The sequence below is a fragment of the Ahaetulla prasina genome, chromosome 6, assembly GCF_028640845.1.
Source record: "Ahaetulla prasina isolate Xishuangbanna chromosome 6, ASM2864084v1, whole genome shotgun sequence".
Lineage (NCBI taxonomy): Eukaryota > Metazoa > Chordata > Lepidosauria > Squamata > Colubridae > Ahaetulla > Ahaetulla prasina.
The window spans coordinates 49,696,300-49,716,911 of record NC_080544.1 but is presented as its reverse complement, the minus strand read 5'-3'; the positions used below and the strand labels follow the sequence as shown (position 1 = coordinate 49,716,911).

Sequence of the window (20,612 nt, the reverse complement as noted above, 5' to 3'; positions counted from 1 at the left end):
GGTGGGTGTGGCCAGCTTGACATCACTTATGTCAGGGGCGTCTGAGGTGGCCCGAGTGCTCTATCAGTGAAAACGGGCTCCCAAGCTCCATTTTTGGCTGTGAGGGCCTCCTGCAACCCACTGTCAGTGAAAACGGAGCTCAGGAGGGCCTTGTGGGCCGGTCCTTTGTTGTTTCCAGTCAGTCCCATGGGCCAGCTCTAAACACCCCACAGGCTGGATCTGGCCTGCAGGCTTCAGTTTGACACCCCGGATGTCTAGACAAAAAATAGCCATGAAAGGGTGGGGAGGGAGAAGCATACTTAAATTATATAGCAAGCATGTAACTGTATATGCAAAAATATCACCAGTTTTATCATACTGAACCATAAACAGAAAATTACAAATGTGCTTGAAACAGATATGCCGTATTGACAACTGACATTTGTCAGTTGACAACTGAATCTCCTTTTACAATCAATTATGTACCAATATACTGTAGGTGATGTGATAAGATTAAAGTGTCACCATTGTTCATTGCTGTGACTAAGCTGTCTAACTTGTCTTCACTAATAAAATAAAAAATGAAAATGCCAACCCAATGTGGGCTAGTATTTTTCTCAAAGAGCTTGGATGCACAAGACAAAATTTGTTATTCTTTATATCTCTAAATATATTTAAATCTTTACACAAAATTACTGAACAGATCCAGACATTTTTAAACAATTGATATCTGACAAAAGGTATTTCTACTTCTAATATTAATGCCATTAATATTACCTTGACTACAAGTTATTGATTTCAGTTAATTAAACAATATGTGAATATTTTAGATACACAGCTTAAAGTTTAGCATTCCTGAAAGACTTGTCATCATTAGATCAGATTTTACCAATATGGGGAAGACAGGGTTTCTCCCCCTCAATATGATACTCATCAGATGTTCCCATACTACAGACTTTAACTTTTGTTCTCTCTCAAATGCTGTACTTCAATTTTTTTCAGTACCATATGCTAAAAGTCAATAATACAGGGTCAAATAAACAGGGAAATACATAGAGCAAAAATATGATGTCTCTTCATTGGGTTTTTTTCAGTAAATTGAACCAGAACTAAGTAATCGGTGGCTTTCACTACAGTCAAATGCTCAAACTGGGTCTTTAATTTTTGTTAAAGAGATGTAGGAAGTGACATTTTACTATGGTTTTCTCCATTATTTCAAGAATTCATTTACTTACAGCAGAGGCTGTAAAAGGATGTTGTGAAAGAATTGCCAGAAAATGTGGAGATTATGCTTTGGCAAGCTTGTGAATTTGTCTAAAGGTGGAGGATGGTTCCTTGACTCTGGAGAGGACTTTCTAGATGAAACATAAAAACTGTTCTGCTGAAAGAAACAACTTTATACAAGATATTTTTTGAAGAGTAAATTCTAACGTAACTTCCAGAATTATTATCATCTATCCTTTTCTTTCTTGGAATTTCCACCCTTAATTTTCATTTTTTTAAAAAATCAATATATTTCAAATTATAAAATGTTAACAATATAAGTATTCTTAAAATAAGCATAAGGGGAGAAGAAAAGAGAAGAAAAATTTATTATAAACAGAAAAATAAAAAAAAAACATACAAAATTAATTCAAACAATGGTACACATTAACAACCCATCGCTAATTAAGTGGGGAGTTCTAAATTATATAACTCTGTATTTGAAAATTCCAATTCTTGACAGATTCCAAATATTAGAGACATAGCCAAGAGGACCATATTCATGCACTGTCTTATTAACAATCTTACTGATATCACCCCCATATGTGGCAATAATAGAACATATCCAAACCATGAGCTAATTTTAAAGCTGTATCTTGGTGATAACAACCAATATTATTAAACATTCACAAAAGTACCCAAAGTACATGGAACATGTTTTTGTTTAATCTCATTTTCAGACCATAGGAAATTAATTTCATGTTATTTAAAGCACCTTTCCATTCCTTTATCAGGATAGGACATTCAAACTCATTACTCCAGAGATAAAATAAAAAAACAGAATTAATATCCTTCAATTTCTTTAACAAAAAATTACTTGCACAGAAGCCACAGTTTGTTCCTCTATAACAGGCCTGTCAAACTGGCGGCCTGCGGGATGGATGCGTCATGTGCAGGCCATGCCCACCCCAGCTCAGCAAAGGCAAATAATGTCACGATATGTCATGTGACACGATCGAGTTTGACGCACATGCTCTATAACTTCTAGTCATGATAGAAGAAATAGCAAGGGGATATGAAAAAATAGAAGTAATCAGAAATATTTGTATTAAATAAACTTCTAAGAATCATTCTGGAAATAAACAGAATTCATTTTTAATTTTACAAAGTGTTTTTTAAAAAAATCTCAAGACTAAGTTGATCCAAAGTAATATTATGAAAGGCTCAGTTTACCCAATAAATAGATTTACCCAGAATTTTAACTAAATGTATTATGCTATAATGTAAGATTTCCAGAAGTAAAAGGAATGCTGAAAACCTGGGAAAAGTTCCAGAGGAGGGAGCAGAGCTCTGGCAAAGCAAAAGGAAGTATTGCCTTAGAAAGAGACTCAATTCATGGAACAATTGCTTTGTTGTTTTTTCAAAATTCCATTGTCTTAGTCCTGCCCCATTACCTCATACCCTAATGATCTCAGTGACCTCATCAGGCACATGATGTATTTACATCCAATGAAATGCTTGACTGCTCTAGCCAATCACATGCATTCTATTATCCGTAAAGTCTACAAAAGGAGACTGTAACTCTTCCCTTCTTTAAGCTGATCTTGGTGTCAAAGCAATTTTTCAACGTAATATGTCCTGATGTCCGGTTTAATGAATCTCTTTTAAGGAAGTACTTCCTACTATAATTTCAATGTGTTTAATAGTAACTATCAAGTTCAGTGCAAAGAAAAAATGATTTCTGAAATTTTTTAATCTAGTTACTGGCCAAAGCAAGGATAAATACCCAGTGAAGCCTGAAAGTATAGAAACAAAATTTATCTTTTCCAAAATTTGGACCTTAAATACTTTGAAGTCTCAACACTTTCAGTCCTACTGTATAATATCAGCTGAATCCTGAATTGACCATCAAAGCCCTATGCAAGAAATGATTTCCACTGAACACTTTTTGGAAGTTGTATTGTTGGACTCTAAGATGACATCTTACAAGGATGAAGAAAGTAATATAAGCTTTGGCAGCAGTATAAAATGGTGTTTTAAAATAGATTCCAGGTGGCAGTCATTATGACCTCTACATGATTCATTGCACAATTTTCTAATTGAAGAAATGTGATTATAAGACTATGTACTTTGGAAAGAGAAATAAATGCTTTGGGCAAGGTTTAACATTCTAAAAGCTGTATTTGATGTTTGTATTATTTTTAACATGATGAAGTTGCTCACTTTAGAATAATCAAATAAACATTTCTGAAAAAGGAATTCTAGTTTAATTTGGGACATGGAGGAAATATGTCTGAATGCCCTTTAGCATAATAGAATTCCCCTTTTATTCCTTTGAAGGCTTATTTGCAAAAGTATCACATATTAACAGTATATGGGGAGTATACTGTATACCAAGAAGAAAAAAACCTTTCTTGTTCTGAGAATAGTTGAAGAGCCTTGCTCCAAACAGGTCTTTCCGAGATTAAGTGGGAATCACCTAAAAGTTCTTTACTCATGTAATCAAAAAAGGCGAGAAAAATCAAGAACAGACTTTTTTTAATATAAATGGGGTTGCAACTCATGACCAATTCAATATTCCTTGTCCCAGTGAAAGGGATGGCAACATTAAGACTTCCTCTGCTAAAAATCTTGTTTGTCATACAATAGGTACCAATGCAAATTATTTAATTTTGCTTATATGAATAGAAATCTCAGCTAAGTAACAGGATAAAATAGGGGATACAATTGGCATTTTCTGCCAACTGCAATGATGTTGTGGAAGATATACTAAGAATAAGTTTAAAATCTTAATTCAAGTACCTTCCCTTCCCTATCACTTTAATTCACTAATGCATAAAAATAGCAATACTGCCACCTACTGTTAAAAGAATGCAATTGTTACATGGGCTGAGAAAAAAAATATGCTACATTAAGTTATGGTTCTCAAAAAGAGTGTCATGCCTTTATTTATTTCTAAGATTTAGGTACCACCCTTCTTACTCTCAGAGTGAGTATTGCCAATCTTATGCCATTAGTGGCAGCAACTAAGAAAGACTCATTCTCAAAGACTGGGATCACAGTAAAGACAAAAATAAGTTATAGGATTTATAAAACTGATATTAAAAAAAAACCAAGAAAGTTTAGAACAGCCTTTAACACAATAGAAAACCACTGCTTTCCCCACCCCCACCCTAGGATACTGCCCATTGTTCAAGTAATGCAATTTAATTTATACCCCACCTTTATTTTTCTTTTTACATCAAGGCAACATACCTAATGTTCTCTCCTCCTACTTTCCCCTCAACAATCCTGTGAGGTAGGTTGGGCTGAGAGAGAATACTTGACTCTGATCCCAAGGGGAATAGGTACATAAAGCAATAGGTACCTAAATGTACTTCTTTCTAGGAAGTGCCTGGTGCAAGAGATAATGAGCCAAATTTACACTGGAAACATTTTAAATTCATACTATAAGATTATGTATCAAATATAATATGTTACATATTATATAGTATATTGTATTACATACAATATACCAAATATCACAGCTGTATGAAACTGAAATAGTGGAAAATATGGCTTACCGTCTTGATGAAAGTCCTTTCTTTGTCTTCCCAAAATTTGTCACTCAATTCAATTGTGCAGTGAATATTTATTTCTCTCTCATAGGATCCAAAAATAAATAATCTGAAATTCAAACATATAATTATTAAATTACCATTAATTGCTTAAAGCTGCTACATTTTCTTTAGCAATTTATTTATAGTACACTATTTCAGGATATCAGAAGTTTAAAAAAAGAATTTGCACCCTCTAGTGGAAACAGGTAGCAAATGAAAGCAAAGACACAATTTCAACATTTTTCATATACAGTAGGTAATATAATAATAATAAATAATAAAATAGGTAACAAGTGTAAACTGTGCATCATTGCAAAGTGATAAAAACTGTGACTGAAAACTAATTTTAATTAATTATATATTTGTGAAATCATTCTAAAGGGAAATCTTTTTCTTTTCTGACAGGACAAACAGGTATCTGTCACCATAACTATATATTTCTGAAATTATGTACATTATGAAATGTATCTGCCACTTAATTGGAATAGCCTTTTAACCCATATTTTTACCCATATTTAACCCAATATATATTCAGTATAACTTGTGTGAAGATTCTGCATTTTATAGGAATATTTGTAGTTCTACTCAACTGTTATTTTATAGCTGAACTGCCAAATAAAATAAGAAAAACAGGATAGATTAAAGCTCAAGGAAATCTTACTGGTCTCCTCTATCATATGTTTTCTGAATTATATAATTATATAATATAAGAAATAAATTTTAAAACATGTCTATGTTGGCTAGTTTTTCTGTATTAACCAACAGGTTTGATTACTTACATGCTATCAAGTCAGTATTGACTGAGTGACTACAAAGATAAGATTTTCTCCATGAAGATCTGTCTCGAATCTGGTTCTACATTTCTTCCAAAGGAACACCTATGGCTAGTGTAAATTGACCATCCATCACCTGAGAGGTTGTTCTCTTCTTCTCTTTCCTTCCACTTTTCCAGTGGTAGGACACTTCTCTGAAGACCTAGGTCTTCATATTAGACCTTCATTTTCGAAGTAGAATAATTTGGTTATTGATGCCTCAGGTAAGAACTTTGAGTTGATTTGTTTGATGATCCCTTAGTTTGTTATCTGGGCTGTCCAAAATATTCTCAGGATTTTAAACAACAAAGTTCAAAAATGTCAAAACTTTATCCTGCTTCTTCAAAGTTCCACTTTCACTTACTGCCTGCGTAATTTTGATCTTTGTAGGTGTGGACACATCACTGCTTCTGAGTATCTCTTCCAAGTCTCTGCTACTTTACCAAGTGTTAATCTACATCAAAATAATTGCCAAGTACTTTTTAATGCTGACAGCTGATTCTAAAAGGCAGAAATTATCCACTATTTCAATACCTTCACTGACAGTTCCAAAGTTGGTTGTTGCACCTGCTTTCATTATTTGGTCTTCTTTATGTTTACTCTAATTCCCATTTTTTTCATTGTGCTCCATGACTTTCATTACTAGAGCTTGCAAATCATTTGCACTCTTAGCTATCACTATCCAAAATACATGTGGTTTTTCTTTAGTTTCCTGAGCTTTTTATCTTGCATCTGATAAATTAGCTCAAGATACAGTTTTTTGACAAAAAAGACGAGAGAGAAAAGTCTCTGTCTTGCCTATCACCCTCATATCCTACATAAACAGGGCTGTTTACTACCATTATCAACTGTTACCTTCCCACTAATGATGACTCAGCAGTCATTCCACCAAGTTATACCAGAGGGAAAAACAGGAAGCAGAACTATACCATTACTTCAGCTAAAGAGACCAGAAATGTGAAATTTTCTTCTTTTAGCCATTTCCTGTGCCAATTTGTTTTGATAAGATCAGTAGCTTCTGGTTATTTTATAGTTATTACCGAATTATTTTTGCATTCCAGCTGGTCATTGTAATAGCAGCAATAAATTCCTCTACAGAGGAATTATTGAGTCTGTCATCTGCAGCTCTATAACTGTCTGGTTTGGTTCTTCAACCCAACAAGACAGACACAGACTTCAGAGGATAATTAGAACTGCAGAAAAAACAATTGCTACCAACCTGCCTTCTATTGAGGATCTGTATACTGCACGTGTCAAAAACAGGGCTGTGAAAATATTTACAGACCCCTCATATCCTGGACATAAACTGTTTCAACTCCTACCCTCAAAACGACGCTATAGAGTACTGCACACCAGAACAACTAGACAAGAACAGTTTTTTCCCCCGAATGTCATCACTCTGCTAAACAAATAATTCCCTCAAAACTGTCAAACTAATTACTAAGTCTGCATTACTATCATTCCTATCACCCATCTCCTCCTTCTTATGACTGTAACCTTGTTGCTGGTATCCTTAAGATTTATATTGACTGTTTCCCTATGACTATCATTAAGTGTTGTACCTTATGATTCTTGACAAATGTATCTTTTATTTTATGTACTCCCAGAGCATATGCACCAAGACAAATTTCTTGTGTCCAATCACACTTGGCCAATAAAGAATTCTATTCTATTCTAAATTGCATATTATTTCCCAAACATTCTTGTTTTCTTTTCCTTCCTCTCCTTCATGATTTTCAGCTTTGACTTATTGCTTTGCAGGCCACTCTGAGAATCTATCTGGCTTAAAGGAGAGATTACAAGTGTCCTATTTTAGTTATATTTATTTATTGCTACATTAATATTCCCTCATTTTTCCGAGAGATTCATACATATCAGTATCAGTCCTTAGCTAAAACACGAGACATAGCATTATACCCACCATGGAGTGTCTCAGTTCCACAGTTGATCCACTATAGAATCCCTGAAAGATAACCATTCAGCTGTTTCTAGACTTCAAACTCATTACATCATGTGGAAGTGTTTTACAGGTTGACAGTTTGTACTAGCAGGAAATTAGTCATGATGACTATAGTGAACTTCCTTGTACTTTTAACTTTCTGGTTTTGCTTTGCCCTCTGGGCTACAGATAATACATCTGCACCCTTTTCTATGACAACCATTCAGATATTTGATACTGTTATCATAGCTCCACTCACATGAATTTTATATGCATATCCTTTAAAAAATTCTCATAGAGATAGTTTCCAAAGCTTTCACTATCTTGGTGGCTCTTCTTGAATTTGTTCGGTTTTGCCCAGAACTGGACATATGGAGCAATTCTGATCTCTTAAATGAGCTCTGTGCTTTGAGGTTAATATGCCCAAAAGAGCATCTGTCTTTTTTGAGCTGCAATACACGGCTTGTTGTTGTTGTTGTTAGTTGCGAAGTCGTGTCCGACCCATCGCGACCCCATGGACAACATTCCTCCAAGCCTTCCTGTCCTCTACCATCCTCTGGAGTCCATCTAAACTCATGCCTACTGCTTCAGTGACTCCATCCAGCCACCTCGTTCTCTGTCGTCCCCTTCTTCTTTTGCCCTCAATCTTTCCCAGCATTAGGCTCTTCTCCAGTGAGTCCTTCTTTCTCATTAGGTGGCCAAAGTATTTCAGTTTCATCTTCAGGATCTGGCCTTCTAAAGAGCAGTCAGGGCTGATCTCCTCTAGAACTGACTTGTTTGTTCGCCTTGCAGTCCAAGGGACTCATAGGAGTCTTCTCCAGCACCAGAGTTCAAAGGCCTCAATTCTTTGGCGCTCAACCTTTCTTATGGTCCAACCTTCACAGCCATACATTGCAACTGGGAAAACCATAGCTTTGACTATAGGCACTTTTGTTGGCAGGGTGATGTCTCTGCTTTTTAGTACGCTGTCTAGATTAGCCATAGCTTTCCTCCCCAGGAGCAAGCATCTTTTAATTTCTTGGCTGCAGTCCCCATCTGCGGTGATCTTGGAGCCCAGGAAAATAAAATCTGTCACTACCTCCATTTCTTCACCATCTACCTGCCAGGTATTGAGAGGGCTGGATGCCATGATTTTAGTTTTCTTAATGTTGAGTTTCAAGCCAACTTTTGCACTCTCCTCCTTCACCCGCATCAAGAGACTCTTTAGTTCCTCTTCGCTTTCTGCTAGCTTGTGTTTAACAAGTTGCTGACAAAGACACCCAGTTTCTTTTTCCATACACTACAGTACTGCCAAACCAGGTATCACCACTCAATATTTGTGCTATATATTTTTTCTACACAGATGCTGAACTTTATATTATTCCTTGTGAAATTTTATTCTGTTCATTTCTGCCCAGTGCTCAAATCCATCTAAATCTTCAGTGTTCTCTCTTATCTAAAGTATAGCTGTCACAGGAGCTCTGTCCTGTTTGCTAATGAAAACTTTCTGTCAGTAAAATAAACTGGAATACAAATCCTTAACTTGAAGAACCGTGACTCTAACCTTAACTCTTTCTTAATCCTGCTTACCCAGTCACTTGACTTTAAGACACAAACACACTCAATATTACAAGAAGTGCCAAGAACATACCTTGAGCATTCTATTAAAGAAACTTTCAGTCTTCCTTCCGTTAGTGAGAAACCTTGTATACTGAGGTTCCGGTCTCTATATTCTTCAGGTGGCACAACTTGAAATGGAAAAAATGGTTTGAACCTAATCAAAAGATAAAGCACATATTATTTTTTTTGAACTGTGATTTTAGCAATTCATTCTGTTGTCATAAGATTCTGACAGAAATTATCTATAGCCCCAGAAATTAAATAATCATTATCATCATGGCGAGGTATGGAGTATGTATTGCAATTGTTATTGCATCCAAAAGTGGCAACTAGTTCACATGCTTGTAATTATTTTAAATTTCCCAGTAATACTATTTGTGATCACATTTAAGGTTTTATTTCCCAAAAGACTTGAAAAAATATCCATGTGTTTACTTTTATGATACAATAGATTTTCTTCATTCTGATGAAAGGAACAAGATCTTGCCAACACTACTGAATTGAAGTATACTGTAATTTATAAAAGAATTATATAAATAACTGATTGAATTTTGTTTCATGCCCTGGTTTCTGAAGGCCAAATTATTCCAGGTTATTCACTAACTTAAGAAAGCTAGAGGGTGCCTGATTTCTATGTTCAATATCAATTTTCATGTTAAAGTAAAGTCTCCTTTAAGTTGAATGTTACTCCTGATGACTTAATGGACACGAACATGATTCCCCAATGCATTTTTCCAGGATGTTCCTGGTGCTATTGTAGGAGAAAATAAGGTGTTTTTAGGAGACGCTAACACCACACTCCCTAAATTATCTTCCCAGGGATTTGAGAAGTAATAAACCCTGTTGGCATAAGATATTAGGACATAAGCATAGATTCTAGGAAGCAAGGCCAGTATAGATAAAGCCATAAAAGTAACTATCTAGAAAGAAGTCATGAGAATACTGTCTTTTTTTTATTATCAAAACACTGTTTTTATCATTCACAATGCCACCCAAGTATTACCCAAGTCCAACCTTGCTCTTTATGATAATCAATGATAGTTAGATGCTGCCAGTAGCTGGGTGTTTTTATATGGTTTTTTTAAAAGAGAGGTGTGTCTTCAAATAAATCTTGACTTCTCGTGACTGCCTAGACAAGTCTCGGCAGTTTTCTTGGCACATTTTCAGTAGTGATTTTTACATCAGCAGTACAAGTAATCCTTGATTTACAGCCACAATTGGGACAAGAATCTTAATCACTGAGTAAGATGGTCATTAAATGAGACATCATGTGACTGCTTTGCTCAACAACAGTAATCTTAGCACTTTAAGCATGATCTATTATTATGCAATGTTCTGAAAAATAAAAATGTTCCCCTATTGGGTTAAATTATTTCCATTTTGGTTTTTGTATTCCATTATTCTTTTGCATAAGGATTGCCTAGTTTGTCCTAGGTAGACTTAGTAATTACAAAACACATTTTACCTTTTAGAGAAATTATGAAGATATTTTTCCAAATTGCAAAGATGACAAACTAACTATGTTAATTTACCTTGCAAATGTTCTTCTTAATAAGGGAATATTTGATCATTCATTATACTTTACATATCTAGAAAACAGAATCTGTCCAGTGGTGAACAGAGTTCTTAGGTTCCTTAATAATAAGAAAGTTGCATGCCACTATGCTATCAAGTCAAACACTGCCACTGCTTTGTAACACAATGCCAACACTTCATGCAGTCCAAGACATGTATTTTCTCATGTATGAGAAAATATGTAGATTACATATTTACTACAGTGCTGCTTTACATAACATCTCACCAAGCCAAGAGCAAAAATGGGAAGTTACCTTTCTGTGCTCACTCACTAGCCTGATGTCAACCACAGTAGTACAGCCTTGCAATTCCTGCATGCTAAATTGGATAAGGAGCAGGCCTAAGTGCCAGTATTCCCTGGCCATCACTCTTATCCAATCAAAACCAAAGCCTTATGAGAATTTGGTTCTGTTCTGTCTGGGTAAAATGTATCATAGGAAATGAAAGAGAAAAAAGAAAAATAATTTGCAAAATATACAAAAATATCCTGATAATCATGCTAAATTTGCTTACTGAAGTCTTAAAGAGATGATGACAGTTAACATTGTGTTGAGAATCTGATAGAAGGTAATAAATTACATATTTGCATTACTTTATATTTTGGAGTATAAGACACATTTTTTTCCCTCCTGAGGGAAAAGAGGCTGAAAATTTGGGTGCAACTTATACTCTGAATGTAACCCCGCACATGCCCAAAATGGCTACCTGGAACAGCTGCTGCCTTCTTTTACCCCTTCCGCAGTGTCTGCTTTAGTCACTGGAGCTCTCTCCGAGGATCAGCTGTGCTTTTGAAGATGTTTTTAGCCCCAATGTGAGCGAAGCGATCTTCTGTGCTTTACCTGCTTTTCTAATTGCTGCTCCCTCCAACAATCAGGTGTGCTTTAGAAGCACAGCCCCAACCAGCCCCAACCTCAAAACCAGTGAACAAACTAATGCGCTGGGACTAGCCAGATGAATACCTGGTAGGCAGGATTTCTCCCACCTCCTATTTTCCTCCCTAAAAACTAAGGTGTGTCTTATACTCCGGTGCGTCTTATACTCCGAAAAATATGGTATATTACACATTAAATAGTGTATATAGACGTTTATATTATATGTGTTTATTTTACTACAGGAAACTTCCCGATTTGCATTCTTACTATTTGTTAGCCCATAGTAAGAATTCCAACTAATTCTCAAAAGAGTTATTTGTTTTTTGAATGAAGTTTTGTTTTAAAGACTCAGCATCACAACTCCAGAACTCTCCATGACCTTTCCAGAAAATTCACATGTACACTGAAAATAAAAATAGAATTTTATAGACAAAACTTAAGAATATCCTGTATCCACCAAAGAACATGCATATTCAAATAATGTCATCTGAAATAACAAATAGGTTTGCCAATTGTGCACATCAGATTATCAGGTACATTAACACCTGCTCTAACAGATAATTAAAAATAAACTCTTCTGAGCAAGTAATTAGAGGTCTACAAGATCTCATTCTCATATCATGATTATAAATGTTTTTGAATCCATGGAGTGACCCTTCCTTTTTGTGACACACACACACACAAATGCTGCATAGTTTTAAGAATGTAAAATAAATAGATAGTAACAGAATCCACTGTCATCTGTCACTAATGTTAGGAAAGTAGCATCCATAAGGAAGTAGCATTTATGAAGTTACACAGAAAAAAAGGAATAATTATATACAAAATTATTTTTGGTTAATAGTATAAAGTGCATAGAAAAATGGATATATAACTTGGTACACTGAGGATATATACATGCAAACTTTTTCAAATTCATTTTATTAAGAATTTTAATTATAATAGCAAAATCTAATATAAACTAAAAGAATATGAAAAAAAGAAAGGTACAGGCAAAAATAAAAGAGTAGAAAACAGAAAGAAAAAAGAATGAATAAGGTAAAAAGTTTGCCTTATGTTTACCACAACAAGGATAAATAATTTTAGTAACTCTTCACCTCCTTTTAGTTTGCAACCAATGATCTCTTCATCCATACCGCATCTCTTATCTACTGGTAGTCCTTGATTTATGCCTATTCGTTTAAGGACCATTCCAAATTAACATGGATCTGAAAAAAGCAAGTTATGACTGGTCCTTGCACATATGACTGTTACAGCAGCCCTGCGGTGTCATGATCACAATTTGGGAGCTTGGCAACTGGCATGTATTTACAACGATTGCAGCATCTCAGGGTCTCATATTTCCCAGTTATGATCTTTCCGGGGGGGGGGTGGCTTCTGAGAAGCAAAGTCAATGGAGGAAACTGGATTTGCTTAATGACTGCAGTGATTTATTTAACAACTGCAGCAAAAAGAAAGCAGGCACAACTCATTCAACAACCACATTGCTCAATGATGAAAGTTCCAATGTCAGTTGTGGGGAGTTGAGGACTACCTGCATAAACAAATGCATAAAGCATAATCTTTTCAGTCTTGGTGTCAGCTGAAAGTCTATTAACAACATATCTTATTTTAACCTTGATAACCTTATATTTCTACCTTTTTAAAATGATCTTAGCCTTTAGTCAATTCAAATAAGGTTCTAGAACTTTATTTCTTTTCTGTCTCTTCTGATAAGATTCTTCAAAGCTTGAACAAGCCTCTTTGTAAATCCAGTATAACAAAAATTACTCAGGTAGTTTGCTATAACTGGTCCAGAACACAGTTCCATTTCCTACTTCACCTATGTAAAATCTCTATTCTGCAAGCTGCACAAGTTATAGTAATGTCCAAATGCAATTCTAAGTGTCAATTGTCATCTTCAACATCTTTAGGACCTAGTTAACTTCAGGAGCATCTTTCCTCTAATCTCCCCGCCCCCCAACAGAAAGATTTGATACAGTACAGGTGGCATGCTCTAAGTCTGTAAAGTAGCTGTAAAGCATTGCCATCTTGCAAGACCTGAGAGACCCACCATCTCTTAATATATAAAATGAGAGCAAACCTTACTCCCTAGCACTTATGATGTTACCTCATTTGGTAATGAATGTTTGCAAGAAAACTACCAAGCTTCGAGAACACCAAGAACCCTGCAGACATAGCATCATTGTAGCTTTATCTGCCCTATAGCAGATATAGCATTTTCCCTGAAGTCTTTAAAACCTGACTGCTGAACCTTTGCAACACAGCAAAAACCTACTCCTGAGGCACTATGGGCTGATCTGCTCTCTGATAGCATACTTTAGTATTTGATTGTGAGGACTTTTCTCCAGTACCACACTGTACTTATTAAGGCTAGTTGGTCACTATGCTTATTATTTTATGCTGTTATTTTAGCCCCAATATATAAGCTACCAAGAATTACTCTGATGACTGATGTGGCATTTAAGTTGCTAAAATAAATTTATTAAAACAAATATTTTAATTAAAATGAAGTAACTCCCCATTTTCTTTTATTAATTTATATTCCCTTTCTCATGCATTTATTACAAATAATGTTCTTAAATCCAGAGATACAGAACAGGTAGTTCTCCAGATGTTACTAAATTATAACTTCTACCATTCCTCTCATCATCACTCATGCTAGCAAGAGCTCTGGAACATTGTGTTCAACATCTGGAGTATGACAATTTCCCCACTTTAGTGTATTCATTAATGTATTCTAGTTTTCAGTTGCTACTGTATTGCTATAAAAATACTGTAAAAATCTTCTACTCAGAAAAGCTAGATGTTATCCAGCCCCATTTACTTATTTAAGAACATTTGTATGCCTGGCAGCTCAAATAATGAATCATAAAAGCTTTAAACCAACAATATGTACAGTATAATAGCCTTCATCACCAATCCCCTAGGCACCAAAATACCTAGTGCATGGTCTTAATCTCCTTCCTGAAAGATATTAGAAGGGAGACATTTTAATCTGGGGGGAATCTGTTCCATATGATTAGGGCAGCCATAAAACCTTCCTGCTTTTATGCCTGTCTGTCTGATCTTCTATCTAAGGGAAAGAAATTAGGAGCATGCCTTGGGGGAAGGAATGGATTTTTAATATTAGTCACCTAGAATCACCCATCCATGAGTTGGGCAACCATATAGATTTGTATTAGAAATAAATAATAAATTCCTTCCCAGTTAGAATATGCAAAGTAGGCTTCAGCTTTTGATAATACTTGGTTAAAAACCAATGGGACTGGCTACAAAATTGTCCACAATTAATCAAGCTGGTTTTTTTCTTCTTTTACATACACACAGGATATTTGTAAATCCTACATATCTATTATTAGAAGAGGATTTCCTTGTATTTATTGAAATTGGGCAATCACCACAAATGCTATTCAAGTAAGAATTATGTTTGAATATACAATATCTGATTCTGGGTTAAAGCCAGAAGGAGGTTAAAGAAGAAAAAAATGCAGAAATACTTGTAACATTATGAAAATAATTCACAAGACCTGTGCAAAGATATTAGAGCATGAATACAATGCTAACTTTGCTATGTTAGTTCTGATTCAAAAATAGAAAATTTTACACTAGTCCAATTAAAATGTAATATTCTAAAGCTTTTTCCTGCTCAAGAGTATTACAAACTCTTTTTAACTTGTCTAGCAATCTGTAACTGCATGCACAAAAGAACTCCCACCATAGATGAGTGAAAAGTAAGCTTCAATTTTGTCAAAGGGATATCAGTTAACCCATGAGTTTTGTTTTTTTCAGAGATGTATGTATTTATTGGATGTATCCTCCCACCTTCACTCAAAGAAACTATTAGTTTATATCTATTAATAAAAAAATAATAAAATAAGAACAAACAAGGCTTTCTGAAAAAGCTGTTTTAACAGTTTACAGCAGTTTTTCTTTACGTGTGGTCATAGGACCCCGGGAGTCCCACAAGACCCTTTCAAGGATCTGCAGAATCAAAATTATTTCCCAGCCAATGTTGGAAAGTTTATGGAAAGCCAACTGCAATGGGGGCAAATCAAATTTGTGGGGGAAAGTTATTCCAAAATATAAGTATAGCAACCAAAAAACAGCACTGTGAGTAGCAAGATTTAGGCTGCTAATAGTAATATGCCACAATTCAGTGTCACATATGGTACATGACAGGGATCAACTTTTTCTAGCACTTTTCAAGGTAGCCACTGTGACACTGAGAGTCTGACTTTATACTGAAGACTCATCTAATTACTGTAGAACCCTTACTTTCTTAATATTAGTGTACGATTTTTAAAATAATACTTCAGATCCATAACTCCATAATGTGAGAGAGTTGCCTATTTTATATACTGATTTGCTTTATTTATAGCCAATTCAACACTGACTGTGGATGGTGTACAGATAAAAAAAGCAAGCACATGATCTAAAATCAAGCAAAAGATAATGAGCTTAACAGAAACAAGCATACATCATTAACTGAAACAGAAAAATACTTGGATTCCTGAACTAATCCAGAGCTTGGGGAAAAAGGGTTTTTCAAAAGTTGTTTAAACTGAAGGCTTAGTTTAGTTCAAACCTCCAGGGGATGCTATTCCAAAGACCATAACAGAGAAATCACACTTAAGTCTCATTAGAGGACAACGATTAATGAATGGGAAATAAAGCCCATCATTCTGCCAGATGTTACAGGAAAGGCAAGGAGCATGGGAGAGAGATGGTTCCTCAGAAAGCCACAACCTATCCCATTTACACTTTTTTCTGCATGCTCACAAGTTACCAGCAATATTGCATGGTTATATTGAAGTTTGTCCATAATTGTTTGTGTTGCTACATTCTGGACCAGTTTTACTTCTGAATGGTCTCCCAGGAGGCCCATTGGAACAATTCACAATCCAGATAAGATGACTGAGACATAAATAACTGTGAGAAGAGATTCAGTCCATAAAAGAGAATAAATTGGTGCACCAGCTTAACTTCCAGATCACAAGTGTCACCTGCTCTTTGAGAAGCTATGAGTCCAGGATTGTGTATCAGTTCTGTCTACGGAAGTGCAACATTATTTATAACCATAAATGGAGAAATTTTGGCATTTGAAGAACCATGAACCATAGCTACTTGGGTAGCTACCCACAGCTACCCTATACAGATTCCAATAATCTTTAGGAACAAAACCTCAACCTCATAACTCACTCAACCAAGGCTAAGCTATCTATCATCATACTGAAGGTAACTGACCTTGTTACAACCAGTTGGTTCACGTAAATGTTAAACTAGAGGCATGAGAGTCAAGCGCTGAGGCACCCCACAAAGACAGAGCCTATGTAAAAAGCTATGTAAAAAAAAGGAAAATCATTGCAACACTGCACCTTCCATTCCTGAATCCTTTAGCAATCCAGAAGAACTTCATAATCAATACCAAGGAGAACCAGATGGTCACACAAGCCTCATCTTGGCTTTGCCAAAGATCACAGATTAAGTGAAATCAATGCTGTCATGGGCGGATGATGCATAAATGTGGGGTGAATATAGTTACCTCAGATATCTTCTAGTCCAATTCTCTGCTCAAGGCAGGAATCTGATAGCAGTGACCAATATAAATTGTGAACTTCGATGTGCTTTGTTGTTGTGAAGGGAAGGAATAAATATAACATTTCAAAACAATTCTATGAAGGAAGAGTAAAAGGGTGAAGAAAAAGAGTATAACGGTTATACTTGTATGGAATTGCTGAAATTCTGAAAAACAATTACAGGTAATCCTTGACTTACAACAGTTAATTTACAGTGACCATCTGAAGTTAGAATGATGGCACTGAAAAAAATGATTGTTTTTCACATTTACAACCATTGCACCATTCCTATGGTCACATGATCAAAATTCAGATGCTTGACAATTTACTATTTATGACGGTTGCAGTGTCCTGTGATCTGTAACCTTCTCACAAGCAAAGTCAATGAGGAAGCCAAGTTCACTTAATAACCGTGTTATGAACTTAACAACTGCAGTGATTCACTTAATTGTGACAAGAAAGGTCATACAATGGGGCAAATCTCATTAAACAAATAGCAACATAAATTTTGGTCTGAATTGTTGTATGTTGAGGACTACCTGTAATAATTAAAAAAAAAACAAAATGCAAGGATGGACCAGATAAAATAAGGCTTTGCCAAACAGAGATGTACTGAAAATTAGTATGGTGAAAATTAGATTTAGGTATATTTCCTCCTCTTTTTTAATTCATGTTTTAATTCCTTTGGTTTATTGTTTCTTACTCCTTTTATAATCTCTTCCTAATGCTGTTTCCAAGAAAGGGAATAGGGTAATGAGTAATGTGGGTATAAAAACTGAGCATCTTATTCACTATCAAAGCCCACACTGATGTGAGATTTGAGCTTTCTTCAGAAAAAGCGCATAGCTTCTTATGGCAAATTATACCCTGAAAGCCAAGTTGAATAATTTCCTCATTTATCATTCTTCCAGAAGACATTTCTGTTACACTTCACACTATCCTCACCAAACTTCTTAAGTATAACCTCGCCCACCGTGAAGTACTCTGCTTCCATTCCCACCCATTTTAGCCAAGAATGACAACTGTCAACTCGATCTCAATCCAAAATAAATTTACCTGATTTTATAGTGAGGTAAGGTATGCTTGCGCCTGATCACTTTCTTGAACTGATTGACAATGATGGAAGTCAGTTGGGGCAAGGGTCTCCCTTCAAACTGCGACTTGACCTCAAGGTCGATCACAGGCTCGTCGACAAAAGCAAAGGACCAGTGCGTGAAGGGTATACGGGTGAAGACCAGCCTCAGCCGACCCATAATTTTAGAGATTTTGGCAAAGAGATAGGCCGACTTGCCAAAAACCAGGTCCGCATCAATGGCTAAGTGGAAGCCCCCATCGTACTCCATGTCAACTTCGAAATCCAGCTCCTCCGGACAGCCTTCGTCGTTACACGTCACCGGCCGCAATATCTTGATATTTTTAAAAAGGGGGATGACGTTGCCAAAGGAGACATCCCGCAAGCTGAGCCCCTCCAACACTTTGCCGGTCACCTTGGTCTGCAAAAGCTCCTCGAATTCCACCTTGATTTTCCTGGTGACCCAGTGGCGGATCAAGGAGGTGTCCTTGAGTTCCCTGAAGAGAAAGAGGCAGATGGCATTGAGCCAGTAGAGGGTCTCCTCCGTGCACTCCACCAAAGGGGGCGATTCCTGGCCGGGGGGCTTCAAGCTCTGCTCGCTTTTGGAAGACTGGCTGACAAAAGATCCGGGGAAAAACACTTCCTGCCCCAAGACGAGGAAGCCGGTTAAATACTCCTTGAGGGTCGAGTCCGGCATTACTCTGGTAACAAAGAAGTGGGAGCTGCGAAGCCGGGACACCCCGGTGACGGCTTCGGGCTGCCTCCGGTAAAAGAGCAGGAGCTGGGCGAGCAGCGTGAGGAAGGAGCCCAGCAGAGCTGACAGCAATATGCCATAGACCGACAGCATCGCCTCGCCTCGGGCGCCCTTCGCTGCCTCGACCAAACGCGCCGCTTTCCCCCGACAGCCCACCTTTTTTACGCCGTATCCGGCAGCGGCGAGGCCATCCCCGCCTCCTCCATCTTGACGACGACGACCTACGGAAAACCACCGGGCCCCCCGCGCTCAAGTCAGGATGCCAAACTCGGCGCCGTCTTCCCTCCCCGCTCCGCCCTCAGACGGCGAGGCGAAAAGCCGCCGCCGCCGCGCGCGCGCACAACTCTCTCCTTCTCTGGCCCGCTTAGCCTCTCGCTTTCCCTCGGCGGCGGCGGCGGCGGCGGCAGCATCCGGGTCTTTCCTTCCTTCCTTCCCTTCCGCCGCCACCCCTCCCCTCCCCCCTATGGTAAGAGAAGAAACCAACTGCTGCTTCTCTACCTTTGCTCCGCTCCTTCCATAGGTCTGGATTGGAGGAAGCGGGGAGGTACGGAGGGTGACGTCATAGGGCACGCCGTTCCTTCGCGGTGACCTCATAATACTGCGGAGGGAGGAAACAACAACCAAAAAAAAAAAAAAAAGAAGGGAAAAAAAATCCCCCCACCCCCCACCCAACGTAGAATGTGCGCGTGCGCATTTCCCTCCGCCAGTCCTCTTCCCTAGCGCGGTGCTTCAAAGCCGGCGGAGAACGTTCCGGCTGGTTGACGATGTGAAGCGTGGGCGGGTTAGAGAGAATGATCTCATTTCTTGCAGGCCAATAAATCAGATGAGCTTTGTCTTTGTCGCTCCGATCGTCATCCTGCACGGGATAAGGGATTCCCTTTTCAATGTCAAATAAGAAAGAAGGGTGAAAATGACGGCTTGGTTAATGACTGTATGGCCCGTTTTTTTTAATTTTAATTTTATTTTGTCACAACAGTATATACAATCATCAACATAAACAATAACCCATCATGAGAGAAAAAGTATATATAAGTAAAAGTATAAGTAAGTATATATAAGTATATATACGTATAATTATAAGTATATAAGTATGCATATAATACTATAATGAAGGGAACAATAGGACAGGAACGGTAGGCACTTTTGTGCTCTTATGCACGCCCCTTATAGTCCTCTTTGGCTATAGGTGGTCCTTGACGTACGACCACAGTTGAGCCCAACAATTCCGTTGCTAAGTGAATTTTGTCCCCGTTTTACCACCTTTCTTGCTACGGTTGTTAAGTGAATTGCTGCAGTTATTAAATTAGTAACATGGTTAAGTGAATCTGCCTTCCCCCATTGTCAGAAGGTTGCAAAAGGGGGATCACATGACCATGGAACATTGCAGCCGTCATAAGTATGAATCAGTGGCCAAGTATCTGCATTTTGATCATATGACCATGGGGATGCTGCAATGGTTACAATTCTGAAAAACGGTCACAAGTCACTTTTCTCAGTGCTGTTGTGACTTCAAACGGTCACTAAATGAACTCTTGTAAGTCAAGGACTACTGATACTGATTCCGAAGAAGGCATGATAACCTGCCTTGTTTCTTTTAAGCAGCAGCGAGTTGCATCTCCAACCATTTCC

The 20,612-nt window shown here is 37.2% G+C and overlaps 1 protein-coding gene across 2 annotated transcripts in view; it reads right to left on the bottom strand.

The window, feature by feature from the left end:
* PDZD8 (PDZ domain containing 8) overlaps window positions 1–19,561 on the bottom strand; it is a 39,396-nt gene extending 19,835 nt beyond the window's left edge. Inside the window, exons 1-4 of one of the 2 annotated variants that reach the window (XM_058188445.1) lie at window positions 19,482–19,561; window positions 18,214–18,726; window positions 9,163–9,285; window positions 4,746–4,848 (exon numbers count right to left, since the gene is read on the bottom strand). In XM_058188445.1, coding sequence (XP_058044428.1) covers window positions 4,746–4,848; window positions 9,163–9,285; window positions 18,214–18,726; window positions 19,482–19,546 — 804 coding nt within the window. In that variant the 5' untranslated portion in view covers window positions 19,547–19,561. Of the gene's footprint in view, window positions 1–4,745; window positions 4,849–9,162; window positions 9,286–18,213; window positions 19,408–19,481 lie in introns of those variants that run through there. The other variant, XM_058188444.1, reaches the window with a different exon arrangement.
* Window positions 19,562–20,612: the final 1,051 nt, after the last annotated feature.